Raw genomic sequence first — 27,250 nt, forward strand, 5'->3', positions numbered from 1 at the left:
TGTGCAAGGACCTAACTAAAAGCATAAGGCAAGACTTGGCCTTTGCCTCATATGTGACTAAAATGCATTTCCATGGTAGAGAAACAGCTGCATGCAGACCAGTTGTACGCAACGCATTCACAAACGTCCTACCTACTTCAGAGAAAAGATCTTCTTATTCTCAGTAATGAAGGAATTCCTTACCTTTACATGTCATTTTAGCCATTTCTAAATCACTCCCTACTCTTTTTTCAGTTAATGAAAATACTTTTTCCTACTGAAGGTAGCCCTATTTCCTTAAACCAGTAGGTCAAAATTTTCAGAATACTACATATTCACATCCAGCACTGATACACAAATTTAGAATAGCACTTATCAAAGCCTTGGGAAAAATGGTCACAACTCTTTGTTCATTTTCTTGTTTGCTGCACTAGAGCACAAAGATAAAAGTAATTTTGTATGCTTTAGAGGAGAATATTAACCTCCTAAACCTGCAAACCTCCCTTACAGAGAGGAAAAGTATCATAATACTGCAACTTGTAAGGCCTGCACACGAGACCCAGAAGATGTGAAGGCATATGTGGATGTATGTATACACATAAAAAACCATTCTCTTTGATTAATATTTAAGCTTCAAATAAGAAAGACGCTAGTGCACTCCCTTCAGGGAAAGAAGCATTCATCATCTGCTACTAAGTAACCGGCATCCCTTTAGATACTATCTCACCATTGTTATTACCTAATTTCATCCAGCCAGCAGAAGGTGTGAAGAAGCCAATGGATCAAAAAGAACTTAAGAGTATTTTTTATTTAAGTAGAATAAATTACCACATCACTCATGGGACAAACATCTTAATGTTATTAATATTTGAGCGTGCTAATGTATTCCCCAGTCTTTCCATTAATATTCTTTAGTACAGAAAAAATGACCTTCAGTATACAAAGCCATGGCTTTTTCAGCAGCAATTTTACAAGCAACCATCACGTTTTGTAAGACCAGAACCATATGGCACCTCAACATGAAATGCAACTTGCCATAGCATCAATTATTCAGGTAAATGGATGAAACTCCTCCCGCAGCCAGTCACTGATTTTATACAAATTCCTTATAATAATAAATACCACACACACAAAAATTCAGAAGTATGCCAAGAGAATAAAAAGTGAACTTTCAGATGGAGAAAAGGTCCCTCAGCAAGCTCTTGTCAGAAGTTACTTATTATCCATAAAAATCTAATTTGGCCTCTGGTATTAGACATCGATCAACTGCATGACACTTCTAAATGATGCCTGTCCAATAAACAGGAAAAAAAAACCCAAACCCGAAAAAAACCAAGAATAACAAAGCCCACTTAAACTCATCTTGTTTTAATTAGACCTACTCCTTTTACCTGTATTTAAATATACTATCCATCCAGTAACATCAGAAGGCATTCAGTAACTGATAAGTAAGTCCTAGAAAAACTGAAGCTGACTGTGCTTAAACAAAGGCTACTTAAGAATGATACATCACAAGAACCTCATCTGCTGAGTGAACAACTGTGCAAATGAAAGCTCTCACAGACACACTGCCCACAAACCCTATTCACTTTGCTACCATCTGACGACAAAATGGTTTTATACAGAAATACAACAAAATACCACTGAAAATACCCTCATCTTTCAGAAATTACAATCTCCAAAAATAGCTTTCAGAAGAGACGAATGTGAGCAGTGATGTTATGAGCCATTAGGTAGAATTCTCATTTGGGATGTGAAAGAATTCCCTCCTTTTCCTCAGAAGCTTTGAGCCTTCACCTCCCATATGCCAAAAGAAGAGGCTAGAACAGACCAAGGTATTTTATGATTGAAATGCTCTGCATTATTTGTATTACTTGAGCTAGGAAGCATAAACGAATAAAGAGAAGAGGAGAAAAGCAACACTGGTACGGTATGGTCGTGTTTGCGTAACAGAACAAACATGAAATGAGAGGCCTACACTCTAAAATCCCTTCTTGGAAACCCACTGCCTACATCATGTAACCATGTGATGACCTATAAACAAGCCTTGGTATTTAATGTCTGTCTACAGTGCTTCCTTAGGCTAGAGGGGATTTACTCTGCTTCTATCAAGAAATGGGGCACCACGACTAGTAGAAAGCTTTAAATGAGCTTTCCATTATAAAATCAAGGTGAACTAGAACTTAAATGAAAGTTAGTTTATTACTGTGATAAATCTTTATATGAGAAAACAGACATATTTAAGTCACTGGACTTATTTTTCACTAGGAGTTGCACAAAGATGGAAACTAGGAGGCCAAGATCAAGTAGAAAGTACACTAAGTGGGTTAGCAACTATTATAGAGTGATTTGGCAAGCTTGGAGTAACCTTACTTGAAGAATGAGAGAAATCAGTGAGTAAAACAGTTCAAGAAGTCACATCCACTGATCAACTGCAGAAGTAGTTCTGATGGCAAAAATACACTCTTGCCACCAAGTTGGGAGAAGAAAATCCTAATGCACATATATATTCATAAACTTAAATAAATTACGCTTTGGTTAATTTCTGCAATTTTACTCAAATTGTTTCTAATACAGAGGTATCTTTCTAATGTCATACACATCTGAACACTACACCAGAGAGCCTTAAGTCTAAATAAGGGCTGCTGAAAGAAACTAGTCCTCAAAAGTTATTGTTATGCACTGCTCTTACTGAACCTGATGGAATTTTGGCTTCCAGCATCTTCAAGGCATGATCACGGTTTCATTCTTTACAAAGAATTAGGATGTTAAGTTGTTACAACAGAACGCTATGCATATGAAAAGGTATTTATATGCCCCCTTTAAAAAAAATACTGCAGAAGCCAATGAGTTCGATCTAGATTACTCACTTTTATAAATCCTGTGAAGTATTTAATCAAAGGAAGATAGCTTTCACATGAGAAAACAAAATGAGAAGCCTGTGTACCTTCCACTCTAGTGAAAGTGCAAGCTTTTCACATACACCTTAAAGTTTACTTGCTATACCATTACCTTAGCCAAGCGGCTCATCTGATCTTCAGAGACTGTGCTGCTGGTTCTCCCAGGAGTTTTGGTGGGCTCTGAGCCATCAGCTTCTACGTTGGGCCAGACTTTCAAATCATGCATTCCCTGACGAAACATACTGCAGGGGCAAAAAAGCAGAATCGCTTCAGTACATTCAAAATAACACACCTGTCAGGAATCGCAGGATCAGCTGCAAGAAAATGAAGTAACTTCCTTTGCCAAGCCTAGAAACATGCACTGCCATGCATAATTTAAATGAACTGCTAAAGTGCCTTGCACCTTGTGCCCTCTATGGCCTTCAGTTTTATTGGCATGAAGTTTAAAAGAAAATTAGTAGGTCTGAACTAAGCTATTTGGCAAGTGGAAGAAAAATGGGTAATTCCAGAAGCCAGTGGAGTGGTATAAATGCAAACTGAGGACAGAGCTTGACCTTCATAGTTTTATTTGTAATGAAGCAGAAAGTATTTCTCTTGACTTGCAAATTATAATACTGACTTTAGGTCTGCCAGTCTGCAAAAAAATTCAACTAAAAAGCTACCTAAGTTTCACTTGAAGGTTGACTGCTATAAAAGAGACTTCTGAGCTGTCAAATAAAAACAAAATTCAAAAATTAAAAAAGAAAAAAACCCACAAAAAAACCCCACAACCCTCAAAACGCCATTTTTCTCCATCTGTGCTTGAAATTGAATTGGTAATTGAAACTGTGCAGAAAACATAACTTTACAGGGTAGCTGACCACGTGTTTTCTCTGCAAAACCCTCCTTTCCTTATGTATTTGTGCTTATTCACCTTAAAAGATGCTTCACAAAACCAAGTGGATCACTTCACTTTAACAACTTCAGGTAAGAACAACAGGAAGTTGTCTACCTAACAACTTCAGGCAAATACAACTTCAAAAAGTCAACCATTAAAAATGAGAAATATCAACCAGAAAGACCACCTGACCTTGACTTTACATGTTGCTTTATGGAACACTACTACAAAGATTTCCATTCACAAGCAAATATAAAATTCCAAAATTATTTGGTGCTTCTTGTCCATCTACTATTCCCAGGCCCCACACACTGGAAGTAAAGGTAAATTTCATTCATATTTTTTATCTTTTTCCAGGAACTATGTTCTAATGTTTAAGAAACTATTAGCAGTCTTTGGGTGACAGTACAATCGATCAAGTTTAATTTTCTGCCCAAAGACAATGCTAATCTTTTTGTCAAAGCACAGAGACACAACCTCTCTCTAGAGTCACTTTCTGCATTTGAATATCACTAGAACAGCTTTCCTAACGCTAATCTAAAGTTTTCCTGCACTTCAGTTTACCCTTATTGCTCCTTATTCACTGATAAGACAAAAAAACCTATTTTTCCCCATTTTCCAGTGCTACCTGCACACCAGAAAAGTGTTGCTACAGTCTTTTCTTCAGCCTCACTAGTCTTTACTTCTTCTCCCTCACACCTATTTGCTAAACATTCAATGACTCTCAGCAGTCAGCAACTTGCTTAAAGTCAATTATACAGAACTGAACATATGCCAGATGAGCAGATGAGTATGAAGGAGTATGAAACATTGCCCCTGAATGCACACACTTGTGAAGTGTTCATATATTCAGCATTGTTTGCACATTTCACAAGAGCATGATGATGATGAATCATGCAAAACTTAAGACTCACTCTAAACCACAAATCTTTTCTTCTATTTGGACAGCTGCTCCCTATTCTGTGTTTGATGGAAAAAGTACCACTACCTCATACTTTTGCTTAAACTGCATCCTATGTTCTTTTCAGTCCCATCTGCACTTAGTCAAGATCCCTATGATGTATTGTTCACCTTCCAGCACACCTGTAGTCCTTCCCATCCTACTGTTATCATCCACAAATATACTAAACCCACTCTCTAAAGGATAACGGATTATTAATTTTGAAAACTCCGTATTTATTTACACTTTATTCCTTATAAATAAAAATTATAAATAAATTTATAAAGAAATAATAAATTTTAAAATAAATTTATAACTAGATTCCTGGCTGCATTAAGAGCCCAATTGCAAGCCAGCTATGTCAAGTAATCAGTACTGGCACCCTTATATTACAAAAGTGTAAATATGAAGTGACTTCAGCATTTGCTACTTAGAACCCAAGCTTACACATCTTTAAAAAAAACCCTAAATTTTGGTGTTATGCAAGAGAAGACTATTTTTTACAATACTGTAGCATGTATGAAGTTACACTCATGAAGAAATCTTTTATGTATCTGATTTTTCAAATGAGGAACTGTTAACCTGGCTTAAAAAAAAACCCTCTTGTAACTGCTGCTACCTCACTACATGTGAGCTTCAAATCTGTACCAAAGAAAAAGCAGTATACCCATATTTCCCAAAGAGCGAGACCGTTGTTCCTCCCACAGGAACTGCTTTACCAGGTCCATACACGTCCCAGATGGTCAGAGCCACCTGTGCATTGCGAGGCAAGTCTGGGTACTTCACCGGCAGTTTCAGCCATTCATTCCAGCTGCAAAGAAACAATCTGTGATTAATCATAAAGCTTTAGAATTCAGGTTAATCTATTAGTTTACACAACGCAGATTCTCCTTAGAATATGAATTTCTAAGGGCAGAGCATATTTAAAAGACTAGAGCCCAAAGAAAAAGTACTCTGGCTTGATGACTAAGTAAGTACCAAAGATCAGTCTGTCCAGTAAGCAGTATGAAAATATGCCAGTCCAGGCCTCAGAAGTTATTTAAGAAGTAAGCCATGCCCAAACACACAGGTTACAGTTCTATCACTTACCCGTTAACCGAAAAAGGTTATTTTGTGCTGTCACGGTAACACTTAATAACCATACAGAGACTTGAAGAAACTTAAGCTGTCTGCAGAACACAACAACAAACTAATCTTTCTGACAGAAATAAAAACCAGACATATCTATTTATATAACTTGATGCCACAGTAACTGAGAGGAATATGAAATGAAAGGCAGTCACTTACTTCCACCTAGTGCTAAAAGCCTTGTAGGAAGTTCTAACTGGAAGAGCAAGAGGCTTCCCTTCTGCAAACACCTGACAAGTTACGTACAAGTCAGAGCAAGTTTCTTGATACAGTCCCGAGAACTTCAGCATTGGATCTTCTAAGAGAGCTTTGTAACTTTTCTGTTCTCTTTTCCCTTCCAGACTTCCTCTAGGGTGGGGGTAGGAAGGAAAAAGAAAGAAACAATAATTTATTTTATACACAGTAAAAAGCCTATTCTATTTCCTTTGCTTAAGTTTAGAATACTCAGTACTGAGGCTACCCTCGCTGTTCATTACTAGCTCACAGTAAAATCCAAATGTCAGAGAGGACCTCAGGATGTGAAATGGACAAATACAGAATTTATTGCTATAGGATTTAGCAGGGCAGCAGGAAGATGAAGAAGAAGAGCAGGAAAGGGAAGAATAACTTGTTTGTCTTTTCAATGGGCATAGCGATATCTAGTACAACCTCTAGATGCTCAGGAAGCATCAAATGAAGGACCTTAAGTAAGGCAACAAAAAGATGCCATGTAATGCTACTAATAAAAAAAAAAAAAATCAGATTACATGTGCTCCAAATACTACAGGGGGAAAAACAAATAAATAAACACACAAAATAACCCCCCTAAAAATCTCGTAATTAAGAAAAGCCTCTTTTTTTTTTTTTTTTTTAAGCATTATGAAATGTGAATGTATGGCTTTGGATGCCAGTCATCTCTCAATTTAATAACAAATTAAAGCACAGCAGACAGTCCAAATCAAACCTGATTAAAGCCCTGCAACAATGTAGAATGCTAGTGTTAAAGCACACTGATGGCATTTATCAGGCCTCAGCTATACCATGATGAGAACAATCATGCATATGTAATATCTGACTGTGGATGCACATGTGAAAACAAAAAAGAAATGTGGTGGTGATGGAAAAAACATGTAATAACATCAATTATACATCAGTTATTATCAATAGATAACATCAATCTCCCAGCAGCAAACAAAAATCTATTAGTACCACAAAAACATTCAGAGTAGATGAACAAGTTTTTTGCAAGAATCCAGCAGAGAACATTCCAAGATGACATTCACTCTGATTCATGAAGTCCTAGCTATACTTTCGTTTGGCAGAATGAATAAGTAAAGAGGACACATGCATCTGAATTCACGTATCATCTCCCATTCAGAAGTTAAACAAGCCCCGAGTAAGTTTTCCCAAGTTAGCTTTCAAAAGTGCAATATACCTTAATGTAACTACACTGGGTACAGTACATTTAGAGCCAGCCGTGTCCCTCCTACATAAATATAAACACTCAACTGCTGTGATGCAGAAAAAGCCCTAACTTAAAAAATGAACCAGTGAAAGGAGAGGGCATTGAGCAACCCAGTCTAGTGGAAGGTGTTGGAACTGGATGAGGTTTCAGGTCCCTTCCAATTCAAACCAGTCTGTGATTCTATGAAACACAGCATGTGATCATAACTTCAAAAGAGTGCTTGCACCTACGTGGTAAGAAACACACTAGATCTGCTTACAAAGAAAAAACTAAGAGCAACCTGCTTTCAAAGGAGCATGCAAACAAGCAGGAAACTCTCACCAGCGCATCCTTCTGCCCTAACGCTGACGGGTGAGGCAAACAAGCAGGAAAGGGTGTTTCCAATGCACCCCTTCGCTCTAACTCTGACCGGTGAGCTGCCGCCGCAGCTGGTGAGGGTACCAGAGACAGCGCTGAGCTGACAGGCAGCCTTTGCCTTAAAGCACTGCCGGACCTAAGGCAAAGACCAGTGTAAGGCGGCCAGAGAGCAGCTTACAGCCATGTCCCCTCTGACACCCCTCCCGCCTCCTGTCTCCACAGCACCGCTCCGTGCCGCGTTGCTCTGGGTGCCGGTGACGGGAGACAGTGCGCCCAGGCTTCGGGACTCAGCGGAGCTGCGAGGAACAGGCCCAGCCTCCCGCAGCCCGGCGGCGCCCGGGCCGCTTCCCACACGTCCACTGCCAACCGCGGGGCAGCAAAGGGTGGCTGCAAGCCCCGTCCGCCCTCACTCACATCTTCAGCTGCACATTGATGTCCAGGTCGCAGCTGTACACATAGTAAAACTTCTCCGCTTCTCCCATGGCTGCCGCTGCTCCCCGCCCCCACCACAACAACCCGCGCGGAGAACACCGCCTTCCCTCTGAGCATGCGCTGCCGCCGCCATTTTGCTTAAGGGAGGAAGGAGCCGGGATGCTGCAACTATCCTTTACCAAAATGGCCGCCGAAGCAAGTCAGCTGAAAGGGAGGTCTCAAGATGGCTGCGCCCACGCCTCTCTTTCGTACAGTCATGGCTGCCTCCAGCGGTACGGTACGCAAGATGGCTGCTCCCTTGGGAGGCATGGCAAGATGGAGAGTGGTCACACCTGAGACAGCGGGGGCCGGGCGGCAGCACCTGACAGAAAACAACTGTAGAATATGAGAACAGGGTGACCCAATACCTGGAACAGGCAATGCACAACGTAAATGTAATTAACTTACAATTTTAAGACATCTTAGTGTTTCATGCATTAATAAAGTTTGCATATACATTTAAGTGACAAAAATACATACCTCATTCTGTCCCACTGTTATGTCTATGAGGAGGAATGCTTTTGTAAGAAAAGAAGGCCTATTTAATCTCAACACTATATTTTCCCTGTTCAGGTGTTCCCGTATTTCCAGTATATATGAAATACTCCTCAGTATTTCACCTCCTCAGGTGACCAGGAGGTCTTTTCTTCATTTTTTCTCCAAAACAACAAGCAAAATTACAGAAAACCATGACCCAAAACCATTTATTACTAAAAAACAAAGCTTTTGCTTTCCAGCTCTGCCAAGCTGGCATATGTCATGAGTGCAAAGCATAACTTAAACATAATTAAATTAACAACTTCCTTTGTACAGATGATGTTCAAAATTTATTCTTTTTAAATGTTATCTTTTATCCAGTTTTTTGTATTTTCATATGTCACTTTTTGATCACATTTACAATTCCTACAGCTCTGACGTTCGTTTATTGCCTGCCTCGTAATTTTTGATGGCTTCTCTTTATTTGTTAGTTTGGTTCCAATACAGTTTTTTACATAAAATCTCTGCTTTCCGTAGCAAAGATAAACAAATGTGTTGCTGATCTTGGCTGCGGAGAAAAGGTAAGACATGAAATTGTAAAAATTTAAGAGACAAATCTCACCATTTTAGAGCTAAGCAATGTATATCTCTCTGTGTGCACAAATAGTACTTTCATATGTGTGTACCTGTTTCGGTATTATTATGTCTCAGGAAAAATTGGATTATTTTTTAATTACTGAAATTAGTAGTGCCTCACCATTGATTTCGCTCACCATTGATTAACTTTTAAGTCATTATTCAAGTTCTGTTTATCACAAGAAAAGCTACAGGGAAAAAAATAACAAAACCTCTGAAGCTGGCATTAGAAGAGTTTTGAAGTGGTATATTTCTCAACTTTCTCAGATTCCAGTGTGTCTGACTAAAAAGTACATTAGGTCTCAGTGAGGCAAAAGAGGAGAAAAATGTTTAGGGAAGACATTTTTGACAATAAAATTGTAGAAATATACTATTTCAATCAAAAATAGTGCTTTATACTACTTTCCCATATGAATAACCTTACATTTATAAGTTCTCAAATCCTGCCCTGGAGGCAGACAGAGTACTTTTCACCTTGAAGCATCCTAAAGTACTTTGAAAATGCAGCGATGGACATACTGCAGATGTCTGGGAACCACCGCCTGCCCCACTGACGCAGTTTCTGCTGGAGGTGATGGGTGTCCCAGTGGGTGCAGTGTCTGTGCGATGTGCCAAACATCGAAATGAGCAGGGCCCCTCAGTACAGAGCAGATGCAGAGCTGGATGAGGGCATTATCCCATTTACTCTTTGCTGCCTCAAATAATACTTGGCTCATATCTAAGTTTCACTCTTATGGCCAAAAGATGCTCTTATTTCTGTGTGTGTTTTCCAGCTCAAAGTGCCTTATACATAAGGGTTGTTTTGCAGCCTGCAGGAAAGTTTTTGTAGTGAGACATCTAGGGCATGTCATGAAGGCATGTTGTGGTGGTTGTTTCTGGCCTGCTGAAGTAGGAAAGGATTATTCCAAGTGCTAGGTGCTAAATAAGATGCATCTGTTGCCAATCTGCAGCACACCCATAAGCAAACTTTTCTGGCAAGTCTACTTGGGTTTCTTCTTTAAGGAGACTAATGAGTATATTCCATAAGGAATTCCAGGAGTAAAGTAGCACACACTGTACAGGCAACAGTATATATGTGGTAGCAAGGACAAGATCATAAATCATAGAATGGTTTGGGTTGGAAGGGACCTTAAAGCTCATCCAGTTCCAATCCCTGCCGTGGGCAGGAACACCTTCCACTACACCAGGTTGCTCCAAGCCCCTTCCAACCTGGCCTTGAACCAGAGTGTCAAGATTGCTTATGCTCCAAGTACCCTGTGAAGCAAACTCTGACCTTTATTGTGCCAACAGGAACAGGGCATCTGTCCCTTCTAGACTTGGGGTGAAACTGAGAGAGGGACCTGGGGGACTAAAAGGCCTTCATTCTCACTGTTTTTTCCCTGCTTATGGCCCAGGACCCAATTTCAGATAGTTCCGCATCCCAGCAACGCCATAGGTATCAGTCTCCTGCTCCACCACAGCCCTGCCCAGCCCAGCCATGGGCTTTACTAAGTCAACTCTCACTCCTGGGCTAATGTCCCATCCCCATGGAGCTGTCCTGACTGCCTCACAGTCTGCCCTGCTCTCTGACCACAACACAGCCCAAACACTTGTTCTTGTAGTGCCCTAACATTTTCCTGAGTGCTTGATCTTCAAGCACCAATTTAAGTCAACACATGTCAGCATTTACAAACTTTCTGAAGACAAGAACACAAAGAGAAATCTGTTTTTTCCTCTTGAAGACTGTAAGTAACTGGCTAGCTACAGCTAGATTTAGTTACTTGCTGATATTAAGCCATTCTTGTCATTGAGAACCTATAGCAACTGTGAGATTGACACTCTTCGCTGCTTTGCTCATGCATTAAAATTGCCCCCATCCCATTTTTGCTTTTCAGTCTGATAGTTTGTCAGGTCCCAGAATCCTGATGAGGTGAAGCATTGAGAAAACAGCGGGAGCAATAGAGAGCTTTGCTGCTGACACGATTCTCTTTGGAGGGAATGGAACTATTTTTCTTGTTCTGAAGCAAAAGTATCACTTGCAGTTCATATTCGATAGTGATTCAATAGTCACAGAGAAATATGTAACCTCTCAATCCTTCTGAGAAATATATGCCATCTTCCAGAGAGCGGCATTGCTGCCTCATACACCATCTATTATCTGCTAGTGAGGCTACCACAATAAGAGCGAGCACTGAGCAGTTCACATGTTCAGCCAGGTCCCACGTTTTTGGTAAAGATGTTAAGGGAATTTGCTGAAAGTCACCTGCCCTTCTGCATTTCTACTGTGCTTTGCTCTTACAGGACTTAGCTCCTAAAAAACCCACTATTTTCTGTCTAGCGTGTACCAGGCCTTTTCTCATTGAGGCACAATGCCGCTGAACAAAGTGGCTGAAAGTATCTGCATGGTCAGACTTGCTTTGTTTCCGAATGTGGACATCTGTCCACCAGAAACTGGACTGAGACAGGTAAGAACTATATGTAACCCTTAGTACATCTGTCAGATGGTAATGACTTTTGAAGAGTATCTGCTGTTTGGATGCCACAATGATGGGCGGGTTTTCAAAACCACAATGGAGAGGTGGTTAACACAGTACTTACCATATTTCCTTTAAAAATGGGTAAGAATGGGGTTTAAGAAAAGAAGAAAAGAACTTTCCCTTCCCTTCCCTTCCCTTCCCTTCCCTTCCCTTCCCTTCCCTTCCCTTCCCTTCCCTTCCCTTCCCTTCCCTTCCCTTCCCTTCCCTCTCACAATTCTATCCTTGGAACAAAGCTGGCCCTGTAGTGTGCTCAGAAAACATTTAAATCTATACCATATAGAGCAGGGGGCAAATGTCCAAAGTCTAACCAACCAGCAGCACATACCGCTGTAGAGAGCTGAGCTCTCACAAGTGTGGCCCTGTGGATTCTAATCCAGATAACACAGAAGTCATGCATAAAGCTAAGTTTGAAAACTCAGAGCAGCAATAACTTGGGTTTATGGAATGTTCTGCCTGACAAAGTTCACTTCCCAGCTGATTTTGTATTTTCTCATAACTAATTACTGTTAGATTTAGAGTTCTTTGAGAAAAAATTCATCTGCCTTCTGCATTCCTACTGTCTTTGTTATTATAGGACCTAGCTCCTAACACACAGTATACTGTCTAGTGTGTGCCAGGCCTTTTCTCTTTAGGTGACACTACTGCTGAACAGACTTTCGAAGTCCTTGTTTCCCTGTCCTTCTGTCCAAAAATAACAGTATCATTCCTCGTGCTCAAACAAACCCAGCACTTGCAGGCATCTCTTTCCAATTCAGTCCTGTCTTTTACTATTACCAACACCAAGTGTTCCAGTCTGTCCCAGCAAGTTCCACTTTACAAGCAAAAAGGGTTTTGGCTCCACTAAGACCATGAGAAGGTTGTCCCTAAAACACTTCTGGTTAGGAAACCCTTTATTTTTTTCATCCCATCCCTAACAGTCTGTTTTCTCTGACCCTGATACAGGTTGTCACTGCATTTCTGCTGTTTTAAAGAGCCAGATCCTCACAGTCCCACCTTGGTCCAGGAGACAGTTGTACCAGCCAATAAACCCATCTCTCAGTTGCCATTCGTAGTGATATGGTGGAAAAGATGTCCATGCAACCCAGAGTGCTCCATGTAGTAGGCAGACATGAATATGACTATTATTAAATGCATTCTTGAAAATGTTAAAGTATTTATTCTAATCCAGTAAAGTGAGGTATGATTTTACCTTTTTATGCTCAGTACCCTCAGGTCTCATCACATCAGCTGAAGATGAAAGCACTGGGCTTCTCACAACAATTTCCATTAAAATGACAGCAAAGCTGTGGACTTCCATTTTATTATGGAATCAGCCTCTGCAATAACCCTCTTTGGAGGAGTCCCTGAACTCATTCATCTCTATATAACTTGAACTCAATAAAATTGCACTAGGGAAGAGTTTGGCCCATTAACTTCAGTTTTCTAATGCTGTTTAGTCAATAAGCCATATAATTCCCAAAACAAAGAAAAGGAAGGAATAATAATAATAATAGGAAACATGAAATGTCAACACAGCCTGTTCAGAGTGGGGCAGAGGGAGAGCTAAAGCAAAACAGAAATACTGAATCAGGTCACCAGCTAGAGAATATCAGTGTGACTTCAGTGAAATCAATTAAATGAACACCAGATGAAGATCTGGTATGTAATTTTCAGTTTTTTCCAGTTCCTCCTCCATCTCCCCCCATCATAAAATTTGTTTTAAAAGAAAAAAACCCAGTCTTGCCAGATTTTGCAAGTTCAGTAGTCTGTTAACTGAGTAAGTAAAGATATAATGAAAGCAATAACTGCTGAAACATCACACATGCAGTACATATCTCCAGCCAGTCCAATTTTATGCCTAAGGAGACTGGCAGAGTTCCTGCTGCGATTCAGATCTTATGTCAAATTTATAAACTTGTTTTCTTCATTCTCCTCTCCTATCCCCGTCCCCCATCAATCAGAGCTTATACCTGCACAAAAGGCTGATCCATCATTAAGGAGGCAGGTTGCAGTCAAATGTAAATTTGCACTTAAATACAAAAAAAAAAAAAGGGAAGAATAACACTCACGCTGCAGGGCAGGGTCACCCTCTGACCCTAGGCAATCTACCTCTCAATCTGCAGAGCACAGGCTAAAATAACGTGTCCACTAAGCAAGCAGTAAACTTTTCCTGCTTCTGCCTTTTTGAAGATTCTTGGAGTTGCTGTGTCTGCTGGCTGACACTCTATCTGACTTTTAAAATATGAAAATCTCCTCCATATGCATTGAGCTCTGTTTTCTGCTTAGCATTTCAAGAGCCCTAAGGACCTTCAGGGGAAGAAAAAAAAAAACCCAAACCAAACCCATATTCTGAATTTTCAATTTTGATGACAATTTGCTTTCCCTACAGGATGTGCAGAAACACCTTGAAAAACTTGTCAGCTGCACTAAAGGAAATGTTCCTTGCCATGGGAATGAGGACACATCACTTTCAACTAACTTAGGAAAACAAGTTTAACTCTTTTGTAAGAGTGGGTCATACTGCACCCTGCATTTCCCCAAGGTAGCTGAACATCTCTTTTAGGTTTTTCCAGATGAGAAGCTGTAATAGTAGCAACTTTAAAAATCAAACGACCCACAAACTGAAGTTTTGACCATGCATGTAAAGACAGAATTTATTTCATCTGCCCATCCATCCATCCATCCATCCATCCACTTATAGAAGAGTCCGTTTTCATAGCATCTGCATCCAAGGAAGTCTTCAGGCCATAAACAAAAGATTGTTAGTTTCTTTAAGATTATTTTGTTATGTTTAGATAATAATTCTGCCTTCTCTAGGCCAGCCTCACCTTGCTTTAGAGTCAAGAGAAAGAGATAGTAACATTTAAGAGTTATAGAATCACACTCAGCTTCAAGAACATTGTGAGGTCAGGATGTACCACTGTTTGCAGTCCTGTTTTTCTCAAAGAATAGTAAAAGGGACCTAGATGACCTACCTGTATTAAACACTGCTTTTGTAGGCTAATATCAAATGAGGTGAATCCTACCCTTAAGCTGAGATTTATGCACTTTCTCTGTAACCACTAGACCACTAAAGGGCACTCTGCAAGTGTTTGTTCTGTAAGCACCAGGCACATCCAAATTGTTCAGGATGCGCTGAGTTTTGTTTCTTCCACACTGCAGATGGGAGGTGCTCAGGTACAGGGAATACAAAGTTAGGTGTTTATTTCTCCACCTTGAAGTTAATGGCAAAGCCCTAGCTGACCTTAAAGGGCTCAGGAACAAGTTGTATGGGATGATTGCTGAGAAAACTGAAGGTTACCCAAAAATTCCGGATGAAATCACTGGATTTCAGTATTCTGGATGCTCAGTATTCAGCCTTCATTAGCTCCTGACAGATGAACCATGAGCTGAGTTAGGAACAGGGGAGATAAACCTTGATTTCTGGGCTTGTTTTCCAGCCATTAGATAGCACTTATCTTTAATGTGAAACTCCTAGTTTTAGAGGCTGGACTGAGGACAATTGCTTATTTTGTTTTGGTTTGTTTTTAATATTTCCAGTATCTCCATGTTCTACATGGGCTAGATGGGACTGCATGAATTCTAACATCATTTAGTATTTCTGCAGCTAATCCTGGTTTAGCATTGACACAGACAAATCTGGTATTAAGCAAAGGAAGATGCTGCATTAATGTGGTAAATGCTGCCTTTCCTCCTTTCAGTGGACTCAGAAATTCACACCAGAGCAGTCACTTATAATATGCAATTTATACCACAGTCTATTTAAATGTTTTAAAATGGAAGGGTTCATTACAAATGCCTTTGTTAACCTTTTATCCAGGGTGAGATGCAAATACAGCAGCGACTGATAAAGACAGACATGCAAATGAATATGGATATTTGCATAAACTGGATTTCTTTGCTGTTGTGGAACAAATTCTGCCCTTATTTCCATTTAAGCATCTGCTATTGATTTCAGTGTAGTTATGAGTATGCAGCTGAGAACAGGATAAATCCATCCGTCTACCTATTGACTGATCAAACCACATTTTTTATTATGGATCCCATTTCCATATAGAAAGGAAGCAGGCCTTGATCTTAAGAGCAGGCAATGCAGCATCACTGCTGCAGCCCCATGACATGATATGTGTGTATGCCTCACTCCAGTGGGTGCTCATGTTGGGTACAAAGGTACTGAAGTCCCCCATCCCTCCCTGCAAAATACTGAGGGCCAGATAGATACCGGCAGTTAGAAGTTTATTTTCTTTAAAAAGGTACTTAATAAATAGTTTAAGTTCAAAAAGCAAGTTGAAAACTCATAATCAATTTTGTCATTCTTGCTTTTCTTTCTTATTTGTAGGAAAAAATTGCTCACTTTTCTCCCACCTTCTGATAAGGCTAGGCTTTTGCACTCTATTAACCCCAGGGGCTAAAAGATAGACTGTTTTCTAACAGGTGAATTAGTGCTAGATAGCATTACCACAAATGCCAAGTCATTAAACATGTAATTGGATTTTATTTTTTTTTTGCTATCTTAACTTTTCTACATTATAAAGGATCTTTGCAAGTTAATGACAGAATATGAAGCTGCCCTGAGAGCTATTTGCCCATTAAAAATAGGCACGAAAAACTCCCATCCCCATCACATGAAGAACTATCCCACCAATTTCCAATTACTTCTGCCACTGACAGTTCACTGGACTGTTAAGTTATATTCTGCACCATGCTGCTTAATGTGGTTAAGTCAGGCAGGTATTTGCTACTCTTCTTTTTCCCTTTCTTCTTCTTATTTCTATTTTTTTTTCACCCTGATTGTGAAGCAATTAAGCTATGTCACTAATGAAAAGGCAGAATTTTAGTACTATAAAGGCACTGTTAATTTAAAGATGAATCCCTGGCAATAACTGTATAAATCCTCATAGCACCCTGGTCTAAAAATGTTTCTGGAAGTTTATTCAGGACCTCCAATAAATGCCTTTCCTATGGCACTCACAGATACGCTGGAGCAAGAAGCTTTAGTAGAAAGAGCTAAGTATCTTACATCTGTTCCGGTTAATGGCAATGGTAATGGTAATATTAGTGATAATTGTAATAATAAGTAGAAGGATTCACTGTGGATTTTTTTAAATTCCATTTGATGAAAACCTTCAATTGAAAATGCAAGAAAAGATTGGCAAGTATGATCACTTGTGTCAAGAACTGAAAACAAGAAAATCTAAGGCTTTAGAAGAGTAAGCAAAATGCCACTGATTCAGAGTCCTTTGAAGCTCTGTGATGGGGAGATCTAAGTGGCACAGTGCACTACCTTTATTATTAAACAGTGGAGCCTTTCAGTAGAGGTGCTAACAGTATCACTGGGAATTGAATAAGGCAGTGAAGCGTCCAAAGTTCATGGATGCCCCTGTCTGAGTTAGAGCTACTGGGGCAATTGTGTTCTGTGTGTCTTGTGCAGTTTCACTCCCAACATGCAACCTCCTTGAGGTGCTTGTGACCTATCTAATAAGGCGTCTGCTCTCTGTAGATTGGTGATTACGTAACACACAATTCAGCAAATTGTTATATTTAATCTCTATGATTTATGTGGATATATTTATTAAATAAAAAGTAATCCATCTCAGCACAGACAAGGGTAAGATAACCAAAATGTAAATGCACTGTGTCGGATATGGATCTTTCCTTCAGGTTGCTGATAGTTTCCCTTTTGAACCACTTCTGTAATGTCATTCATAAGCTTTGGAGGAATTTTAACCCAGCCATTTCTGACTTAGGTAGGGAGATCATCAGTTATTACTGAGAAAGGGGGAAGACTTGGGCTTTCTAGAAGCTGTGTGATGTCTGTGAACTGTTAAAATGAAGCAACTGAAAGAAAGGTGGGTACAAAAAAATAGTAACAGGGACTTGGAGGCACTAATGGCCACAAGAAGACAAATCTAAACAGAGTGTGTGCAGAAAAGGACTATTAAAATGCATAGAGGAGTATAGAATCTGTTTTATGTGAAGAGATTAAAAGAGTCTGGGCTTTTAAACCGAAAGGGATGGGGTCAAGGCAGGGAAGTAATGTTGTTCCTGTATAATTATGTTTCGTTATGGAGACAAATCACCAGAAGGAGGAAAAGGTATTGAAGTTAAAGAAAAACAATTAAAAATGCAGGTAAGTGCAGATGAATTGCATAGCTGTGTGCAGCTGTCTTCCAGACAGAGGGCAATGGAAGTATCTGCATCCCACTTTGAAGCATCCACTTTGAACATCACTATATATTCTGGAGTATCTCCTTATCACATACACTCCACATACATACTTCAGTGCATCCTAATAAGTGTCTTCTTTAGAAGTCCAAACTCCAGTAAGTCTCTCAAGCAGACTAATGCAGGGATATTGCTGGATAAGATGATGTTTGTACTGGAAACAGCAACTCATTCCACACTGGCTAAAAAGCAGATTTACAGGCCTGATGCTTTTCACTGAAACTGCTACTTCTGCAGCCTGTTTCATTTGCCAGACTTTGCCTTTCTCCATCTTCATCTCTCTGACTGAAGTCTAGCTTGATATTTTCAGAATTTACCTTGGCTCTCTGATTCTGAGGATTTAGTTTGGCTTATCCAAATAAATAGAAAAAAATATCCAACACATTAATATGGTAAAATGCATTTTCTCCCCTTATTGCTTTTCCTTTCCTTATCTGTTGTTGTGACTCCTTTGGCTTTCAAAATCTGAAGACAGAGACATTCTTTCACTTTTTAACCTTTTGCTTATTTACACTGGTGTGGTTACAACGTGGGATATATTGCTAAACCAAGAGAACATGATTTAAAACCCCTTTTCAGTGTTTGATTTACCAAGGCTAATAATTTCAGAGATGAATTGAAGAATTACTGTTTTCAGTGCCCATGTTAGGTTCATGTACTCCATTGCTGCACCTCAAGAGCTGCGTACAAACGGTGTAATTTAATAATGAGCAGAAAACTCCTGCTTCAACCTGTAAATTAATAGTTGAAATTTACTCTTGTGCAGAAGCCTTTGTCTGGGCCAGTTCACATCTGGCATCATGTCAGGGCTTGTGTGAAATTCAGCCAGGGCACAGGCTTTGTGCTGGGTTTTTGAGCGAGGCTATTTTCACTCTGCAATGAGCAAGTGCAGTCTTATGTTTCAATAAGGGACTTATCCGTTAGCATGTGAAAATGTTACTGCTAATTTTACACCTTGAAAACAAATCAGGGTTTCACAGCTCGAGAGCAGAAACCAACCAGCTATAAACCGTCAGATTGACTGTGATCTCAGAATTGAATAGGTCTATTTGTTCTAACAAACAGTTAGGCCATTAAATTGCAAAGCCTTCCAGTGTTTGTCCAGGTAAATAAGGACACATCCAAATTGATTATCTGTTGTTCAGAGGTAATGATACGTAATAAACTATTCGCTCTGGGTAACGTAACAGAAATGTGCTTTAGCATGTGAATGTGCAATATCTTGCAGAGTAAGAGCAGGATCTCCGTATTAGTTTAGCTTCAGTCCAGGACTCCATCACACTCTCCTGCCCCCCACCCCTGTGAGCAAAATGCTTTTGCCTGATAAAGCAAACATATATATTTTTAGTGCTCGATAACCTTATGTGATGCTGCTGCTTCTGCTGATAGGGATTCCTCAGGAATCTGCATGTGGGTACATCTGTGGCTCACAGAAAAAGACAGCAGGGACATTAAGGTTGACCCTGTTCTTTTTAGTGTCATTATATTAATTTGACAAAAGAATATCTGTCATCACAGATGTCGGATCCACTAGCTGGCCAGCAATAAATCTTGTGCTCAAGTCAAAATGTCTCCAGAAGAATTTCTGCAATGAAACTTCACAGCTCAACATTAGGCAGCAATTTATGATATATGAGATAAGCAACATGGCAGTATTCTAACAGGAAAAGAAGTAATCCCTAAAGTTTGCCAAATGGGAGGTAGTTAAATGATTCTGCTTTTCTCTGTTAGGAACTTAACTGGCTTAAACTATTATATAAGAACTCCTCCCATGCCTGTGTTCCTGGTACCTCCAGAGTTAAACTGTGTCTACATGCAGATCTGGCTGGAAACCGCCAGTATGCGGGAGAGGAGATAAGCATCCGGGACCAGGAACCAGGGACAGAAACATTTCCCAGCAGCAGCAGGACCATCTTTCTAGGATCCTGCTCCATCACTTGTGACAAACACCAAATTGAATGTTTGTGGGGACAAACTCTGAAAGGGTAATAACCCGTGCTGAGGCGGTGTGAGAATGATGAATGTTCTATTGTCTTTATTTTTCTCACATCACTTGCCAGTTAGACTTACAAGGTGAAATTAGTAACCTTCCGTGGTGGAATCTCTCTTGCCAAATTTTAGCTGGACAAAGTACTGAGTGGGATAGTGTCCATAAGGAAAACCCTTGAATTTAGCCACCTGGGGATGTTTATGCCCAGGTTGGTGTTCAAGCTGTCCTTATAGACAGTAAGGAGCTTGTCAGCACTGCCAGTGGCTCCTAGACAGCTATTGGAGCTGTCCTGCTGGTGGTACCTGCTGTTGAGTGAGCAGCATCATCCCCTGTCTCCACAGGCTGCACTGACAGGTCTCCCCTGCACATAAGAAGAGCATAGGCATGCAAGGACTCAAATCACTCTATCTGATTTCAGGCCCTTTACCCTGCTGTTAGTAACCTCCTGCTCTGGGCTGCTGCTCAGAGAAAGAGCAGGTCTCCTGAAGGCTCTTTCATGCCTGAGGGAGCTTGACTAACACTGGAGGATGATGGCAAGGACCTATATTGTGGTCCAGCCTTATCTGACCTGCATCGACGAGCTCCCTTTGCAGTCAGGGCAGAAACCAGGTATTTTCAGCAACATTTAAATTTATCATCCCATGGGCAGGGACACCTTCCACTAGAGCAGCTTGCTCCAAGCCCCTGTGTCCAACCTGGCCTTGAACACTGCCAGGGATGAGGCAGCCACAGCTTCTCTGGGGACCCTGTGCCAGCACATCAGCACCCTCACACGGAAGATATTTTTCCTAATATTTAATCTAAATCTCCTCTCTATTTGTATTTACCTTTAATCTATTGTAAATGCCTGTTGTAAAGGTGTCTGGCTATGACTTAAATAACTAGCATTTGAAGCTTTACACTGGGGAAGAATCACATAGATTTGGTGGAAAGAAGGACATCACCTCTACCTGTCTGTGGTGTGACTTTGCTGTTATCAGGAGAGTAACACCGTGGATACATTCAACCAATGTCCACTGAAACAGAAAGCAAGATAACTAATCAAACAAGCGAACCAGGCATTATCTCTCAGTGATCATATAACAGATGGCAGACAATATGCAAAGGGGAACACACAAAGAGAGATATTAATTTAAGACAGACAGATAGATGGAGCAATACTTTCGAAAGTAATAAATGGCTCAAATTGAAGGCCAATTCTCAAATGCATATTCAGAGACATATGGGTAGAGTTCTTAATGAAAGAATATTTTTTATTTCTAATAGAAAAAACTGAAGGATCATGCATTGTCATTTATTTTCTATCTGCAAAAGAAAGAAAGGGCACAGCTACATTTTTCATGAGCCCTTTTTTCTCTGAACTTGCTAAACACTGCAGTGCTCCCAAATGGAACTGGGACAAGGTAGGCAAAAAGACATGAGGATTTTATTTTGTTCCTTAAAAAAGATCAATAATTAACGAAAGAGTGTTACTTTTTATTTAATTTCGGAAAATGGTGAGACTAGTTCGTCTCTAGGAGACACATCTGAATCTGAAGATCCTCCAGCAACGCAAATGCAAACATATTGCTAACCACTAGATGGTACTTAAAGCACAGGGTTGAAATGAGCTGCTCTGCTGTGAGATGTAGTCAGGGTGCCTATGACAGAGGCTTGGAGAAGCCGAGGTTGGTTTTATTTTCCCCATATCCAGCAGGTAAAAAAAAAAAAAAAAGAGAGAGGAAAAAAAATACTAAATCTATTCTATGCCTTTTTTGACTTAAAAAGAAAAATGGACATGGCAAAAGTGTTCCTGATTAGACTGGTACCAAAAGATGATGCATTCTTTCTGGATGAATCAGGAGATACGAGGTTCTGTCACTCTTTAGATATAGACCTGAAATAATAACCTTAAATTTATAGCCTCTCGAATGAACCACAAGACTCTGTTTACTCACAGAGTAGAACTGGGTGCAGTTCTAGCAGCTCCTCCGTGTGATCAGTTACTTTATCACCTTGATCAGTTTGGAAGATACAATAACTCTCTTTTTTAATACATCCTACTACAGTAGATCCTTTATCAACCTGCTTAGGATTTAATCACACTTCTGGGGCAGAAGTCCTCTGCCCATCTCTCTCTTTCACATGCATGCAAACACATGCCTGCACAGCCATAAATGCCTGTGTGTTACTTGCTGACTTTCTGTGATTTTTACATTTTCTGGAGGAAAGGTTGGGAGAGATAGGGAGCAGGATCTAGAGAAAAGACAGCTCAGTAGCAGCTGCTCCTTTTTTTTCCCTCTCTATCTTCCAGAAAGAACAATCTATTTCCAAAAGTGACCAGGGGAGAAATTTCTGTCTGTAGGACCAACACTGCAGTGGATACACCGAAACATGAAAATGTAGCTTGGCTGCAGATTTAGGACTTTCAGCCCAGCTTTATAGCATTAGGACTCATAAATGTTACTCATTCTGTGCCGGGTAACCTCTCCCATTCCATCCCAGGCTCAGTGGTTTAATCTGGTGCGTTGGTTTGGGTTCATTCCCCTCACAAATGTTTACAGCAAGGAGGAGCACTGGAGACGTCAGTGAAATTTTCCAGGAAACTATGAATAACAAATACCACCCTGTAATCCCTCCTGTTGAACACCCTGCTGTACAACTGGGAGTGTTTCTTCCTGACCTCTTCTGCTATAAACTGTACCCTGAGGTCTGCAGATCAATAGTGTTGCTTAATGTACGTGAAAAGGTTAGTCTGGTTCTTATTCTTTCAAAACCAACCAGCCACTAGGTCTTTTCTCAAAGTATCTCAGATAATTTGTCTGTGAGGTATACTGCGCTACTAAGCTCTCAAACTTCCAAATATTTGCTTGGTATCACTGATTATCCAACAGAAAAAGAAAAAAAAAAAAAACCTTAAAGAAACCAACACAAAAGAAACCCCCAAAACAATCCTGCTTTATCTTAGTACAAACAACTGTGGATGACATTAAGATTGGAAAGACATAGCTGGAAATATTATAAAGTGTTATATCATCCAGAGGGTTAATAGGGAATGACTTTGTTACCAAGGCTTGAGTAAAGATGAGTCTCTGTCTGTTTCTTCATACTCTTTGCTTGCCTTTGGCCAGCCTCACCACAGAAAACCAACATGCTTGGGCCTGATCTAAAGCGCCTTGAGCACAGGAACTAAGTCCTCACTGAGGACAAAGTCCATTCATTAGTTTCATGGCAGTTTCCTGTGAGCAGGAACTTCTGCATTTCAGGAACAGCTGTAGCATTGATCTCACCACTGAGATTTGCTCTTGCATAGTGACTTTGCACCAAGAGACTTGGCTTTGGTGACGAGTCTATGTGCAAAACCTTTGAATGTGAGTTTTATGCTGTAGTTTATGAGATTGACCAGCTGCTGCCCAGGAGTTACTTGTTTTCTAGAATCAAGGTTGTTTACAAGTAAACTTCTAAGGCAGGCTTTATTTTGTTCTGTGGTGTTTTATAAAGATGCATTACAGCATCTTCAGAAATCGCACACCAGTTGTGTCTATCAGCCAGATGAGTCCTAGAACACCAAGGCCTAGAACATGATGTAAGCACGCTTTAGAACTTTGCTTTCTTCCAAAACTGCTATTTAATTAGTCTCAACTTGCCTCCAAGTCCCTGAAATTCCAGTTTTTATTTCCAGAACTGCATCGCTCCTAGCTCAGCCATGAAAGGATTCTCCATTTCTTCTCAGAACAAATTGTGTCTGTTCCTGTCTATCTGTTGCTCCATTTGTCTGTCTGATCAGTCTGGAAGGGAATACCTTTTGGGTTGTTTCATATATATCTTGTAACCACTGCAGAGCTTTGCTTGGAGGGGCCAGACTCATTCAGGATGGTGAAACTTAAGGTAGTTATACAAGGAATGAATCTGATCTTCCCTTGGGACCACGCCAGATACAAAATGTGTAATTATGCGTATGAACAGTCAGAGGTGTGGAGGGGAATCAAAGGTAAGGTTTTGCAGATTGTTCCAGGGAAATAGTAAATCGTACACTCATTGCTTGCACTGCACAGAATATGCTAAAGGAGAGCAAGAAAAATGAAGGAATATACAATTCTGCCCTCTTCAGCAGTTAGGCTTTTGTTAGAATACTTCTAAGCAATTAAGAAGCTGCCAGGGCTGTATATAAATATATAAATATCCACACGAAAATAAAACCCGAGGAACACTTACATCATGCCTACAAGGTGTTATTGTTCTGTTTACTTTTTACAGATGGACATTTTTGTCACAGAGGAACTTGCCAAGTGCTGTGTGAGAGAGGGAGGGAGAGAGGGAGAGAAAGAGGTAGAGGGATGTAGTGTTATAAGAAAAATGGCAGCTCTTGCATTTCAGAGAGGCAAACACACTACATGCGATGAGGAAGTGTGTCTCGAGTTCCCTACTTAAGGCTTCACTGAAATTGCCCAGTCCTTGCAGGAAAATAGATGAGAGTAATTAGAGATGGTGCATTTAATTTATCATCCAGGATCTTGAACTTCCTGTAGCTGATTTGAATGACCAGATGATTTTTACTACTAGGCTAATTATTTTTGGGGGGAAAGGGCAAAGGGAACAGAGCTGAGTACAAAAAGTAACTCTTATTTGCCTAGAATTCTGGAATTCAACCCCGCAATGTAAAAAGCATGCCTGCAGATCTTCAAGTGAGGGGAAATACAACCAGACAGCACCTCTGGCTCTGCTGCTCATTGTGAGACAGGTCTTACACATCAAGAAGTACTTAACTGCACAGGTACACACAGGAAAGTCTGGGACTGCTTTTGCTCCTAAAGGAAGAAGAGCCCACTGTCTATGATTTCATTAGCACAATAAGGCTTTGCCTGCAGACCAGGCACATTCTTGAAGGTCTGAGCCCTCATGGGGTCTTTTAAGGGCTGCTGAATCCTACCAAGTGGAAAAGCTGGCATAAGGTTTGATCCTGGGCTTTTCTGACACCAGTGAGACAAGTTAAAACCTTGCATAGAGTCAGTATTTTAAACTGCAACTTTAGCGGGGCAGGATAACTCAGGAGCAAAGTGATAAAGCATATAGTGTATATCCTCTTGGTTCAATTATCTCAGAAATATGAATGCATTCATACTGAGTGATGTTTCCTGAAACATTAGTATGCTATATGAAGGCAGCCAAGGTATGTTTCCTTCTCAGCTCATGGTAATGCAAAGTAACATACCTGTCCACTTGGCAAAATGATTTTTAATGGCACTGAAATCTATCAGGTACTGTCTGGACATCACATGTCCTGCCTCAGAATCGGCTCAATGGTGTCATTGTTGTGGTTTTCTTCTGTCCCAGGAGGGGGACAAAGTGTGTTACTGCATCGCCCTATTCACAGCCTGAAGAGATGCACCTGCAAGTGCCATGAGTGTGTGATGATCCCCAGCACAGGACTTAGTCGTTGGCCTCAGCAAGAGACATATTCTGATCCAAATGCTGGAGTCCTGGTGCTATTAAAAAGGAAGATTACCATCCCAAACTGTTAATGCTTTGTATGAGGCTTTCCCGTAATTTACATATGCTTCACATCCTCTCACGACCTACATGAATATGAACCTACAAAGGAAGGCAGGTTTTAAGAGCAGGGGAAAAGGCCCAGGTTGTTACCTGGGGATGTGCCTTTCCCAGTCCCCAGAGGGGGGAACGATGACACTGTTTAATACGAAATAACAGCTGGATTTTTATTTCACTCCCTAAAAGCTGTGGCTGTAATTTTCAGAAAGGCTACAGGAATTAAGAATCCATTTATTTTCCAAGTGAAAAGTCCAAATCTCTGAGCTTAAGCCTAGAAAGTAAATGTTTTGCTTGCTGTATTTTAGCCTCAGAACTGATCATGTGTTGGGTTTATCCGTGCTCCTTTCATTACCTGAACCATCCCATTATACTGGTAACAGATTCTTATGTTAATTTACAAAAAGAAAAACTCGGGGACATCCATAAGCTCCCACATGGAAGCACTGATGGGGAAACAGCTTGGCTCTGGGTGTGCTTTTTGTGTTTTCCTCAGACCATCTCAGGTGGTGGCTGCAGAATGAAAATGCGCCATGGCTAAACACCAGTGAATGGTAGGTGAAAGGAGCTCTCATTTCAGGTGCAAATCTGATAGCTTCCCCTGCAGTTCAAGAGAGAGAATTAGTTCCCTTTGCCACCCGATCCTCATGCCTCCACCTGCCACCCCCCATCTTCAGGCTCTGTATCTGAACCCTCCATCTGAACCAAAAAGCTGTATCTGTCCCTTAGTGAAACATCTTTTATTTGCCAACTTGTTTTTCCCACAGACTCCCGCTCCCTTTTGTGTTTGCGCTAATGTTCCGAATGTCTACACCGCGTAGCCGATGATTATTTGTGAGACAGAGTGAGTTAATGCAGATTTGCAAGCTGTTCCCATTTGTTAAATGTCAGAAAAACACATGCAAGTCACTGGCTTTAGCACTTAGCTGCCAGCTGGCTCTTCTGAAAGGAGGGGACAAATGACAGTCTATCAAACAGCATGCTTTCAAAGAAAGAGGAGACCTGTTCCAGAACTGCAGCTTCAGAGGCTCTTTTAACAACATAAGCAAAACTGGGAGCCAACCTCATTTTTTCCCCCTGGCTGTAATGAACACATAGCTTAGCTACAGCATTCCCCCACCCCCAGTAAAAGTGAACTTGAATTAAAAGCTTATGGAGAAAACAAGTGTCCAATTTGGTTTTCTTCTTTCTCTTCCCCCGATTCCTTATTTATTTATTTATTTATTTATTTATTTAAATTTCTCCCTGGCTTTAAACTACACACACAAAAAAAAAGTCAGAAGGGGAAGGAGTGGGGGCTCTGAGATCAGGCGCAAATCTCAGAAGAAGGTTTCAGGAAACGATGCCAAATGGAAGTGTTTATCCATGGGTAAGTGCCCAGTGTAGATTAACATATTTTAATTATGGTCTCCAGGTTTGCTGCTCTCCCTGAAGAATACACGGTTTAGGCCTCACTGGTGAGCCGGAGTTACTGGGGGGGGGGGGTGGTGGTGAGGAGGGCTATTGGGTTGTGCATGCTGATGGGGAGCCCGGTCCTCAGCACGCCCCAATACGTGCATCCCTCCTCAAGCAGGAGCCACGCGGTGCCAGTTCCTTTGTGCCGCCAGACACGCTCTGACCCGATAGCTGCCAGCACAGAGGACCCTGGCAACGTGCTGGTTCCCCAGGTGATGTCCACCAGGACATCCAACATCACCCTCTCATTAGGATGTCTCTGAACAGCTGTCATGTGGTGCTGACTTCTTGTCACAGTTGACAGTGGTGAGATTAAAGCAGGTAGCCGGAGGCTGAGAGGAAAACTCTGT

At 40.7% G+C, this 27,250-nt stretch overlaps 1 protein-coding gene across 7 annotated transcripts in view; it reads right to left on the reverse strand.

Moving 5' to 3' along the window:
• Positions 1 to 8,124, reverse strand: part of PIK3C3 (phosphatidylinositol 3-kinase catalytic subunit type 3) — an 80,690-nt gene extending 72,566 nt beyond the window's left edge. For 5 of the 7 annotated variants that reach the window (XR_013958743.1, XM_080637701.1, XM_080637702.1 and 2 more), the window contains exons 1-4: positions 8,040 to 8,124; positions 5,984 to 6,172; positions 5,364 to 5,507; positions 2,992 to 3,121 (exon numbers count right to left, since the gene is read on the reverse strand). Coding sequence is in view for 6 of the 7 variants with exons in the window: in XM_080637701.1 (XP_080493827.1) it covers positions 2,992 to 3,121; positions 5,364 to 5,507; positions 5,984 to 6,172; positions 8,040 to 8,107 (531 nt within the window). In the remaining variant the exon portion in view is untranslated. The remainder of the gene's footprint in view (positions 1 to 2,991; positions 3,122 to 5,363; positions 5,508 to 5,983; positions 6,173 to 8,039) is intronic. The other 2 variants (XM_080637704.1, XM_080637703.1) reach the window with 1 other exon arrangement.
• Between the last annotated feature and the right edge of the window lie 19,126 nt (positions 8,125 to 27,250).

Source organism: Psittacula echo (genome assembly GCF_963264785.1).
Source record: "Psittacula echo genome assembly, chromosome: Z".
NCBI classification, from domain to species: Eukaryota; Metazoa; Chordata; class Aves; order Psittaciformes; family Psittacidae; genus Psittacula; species Psittacula echo.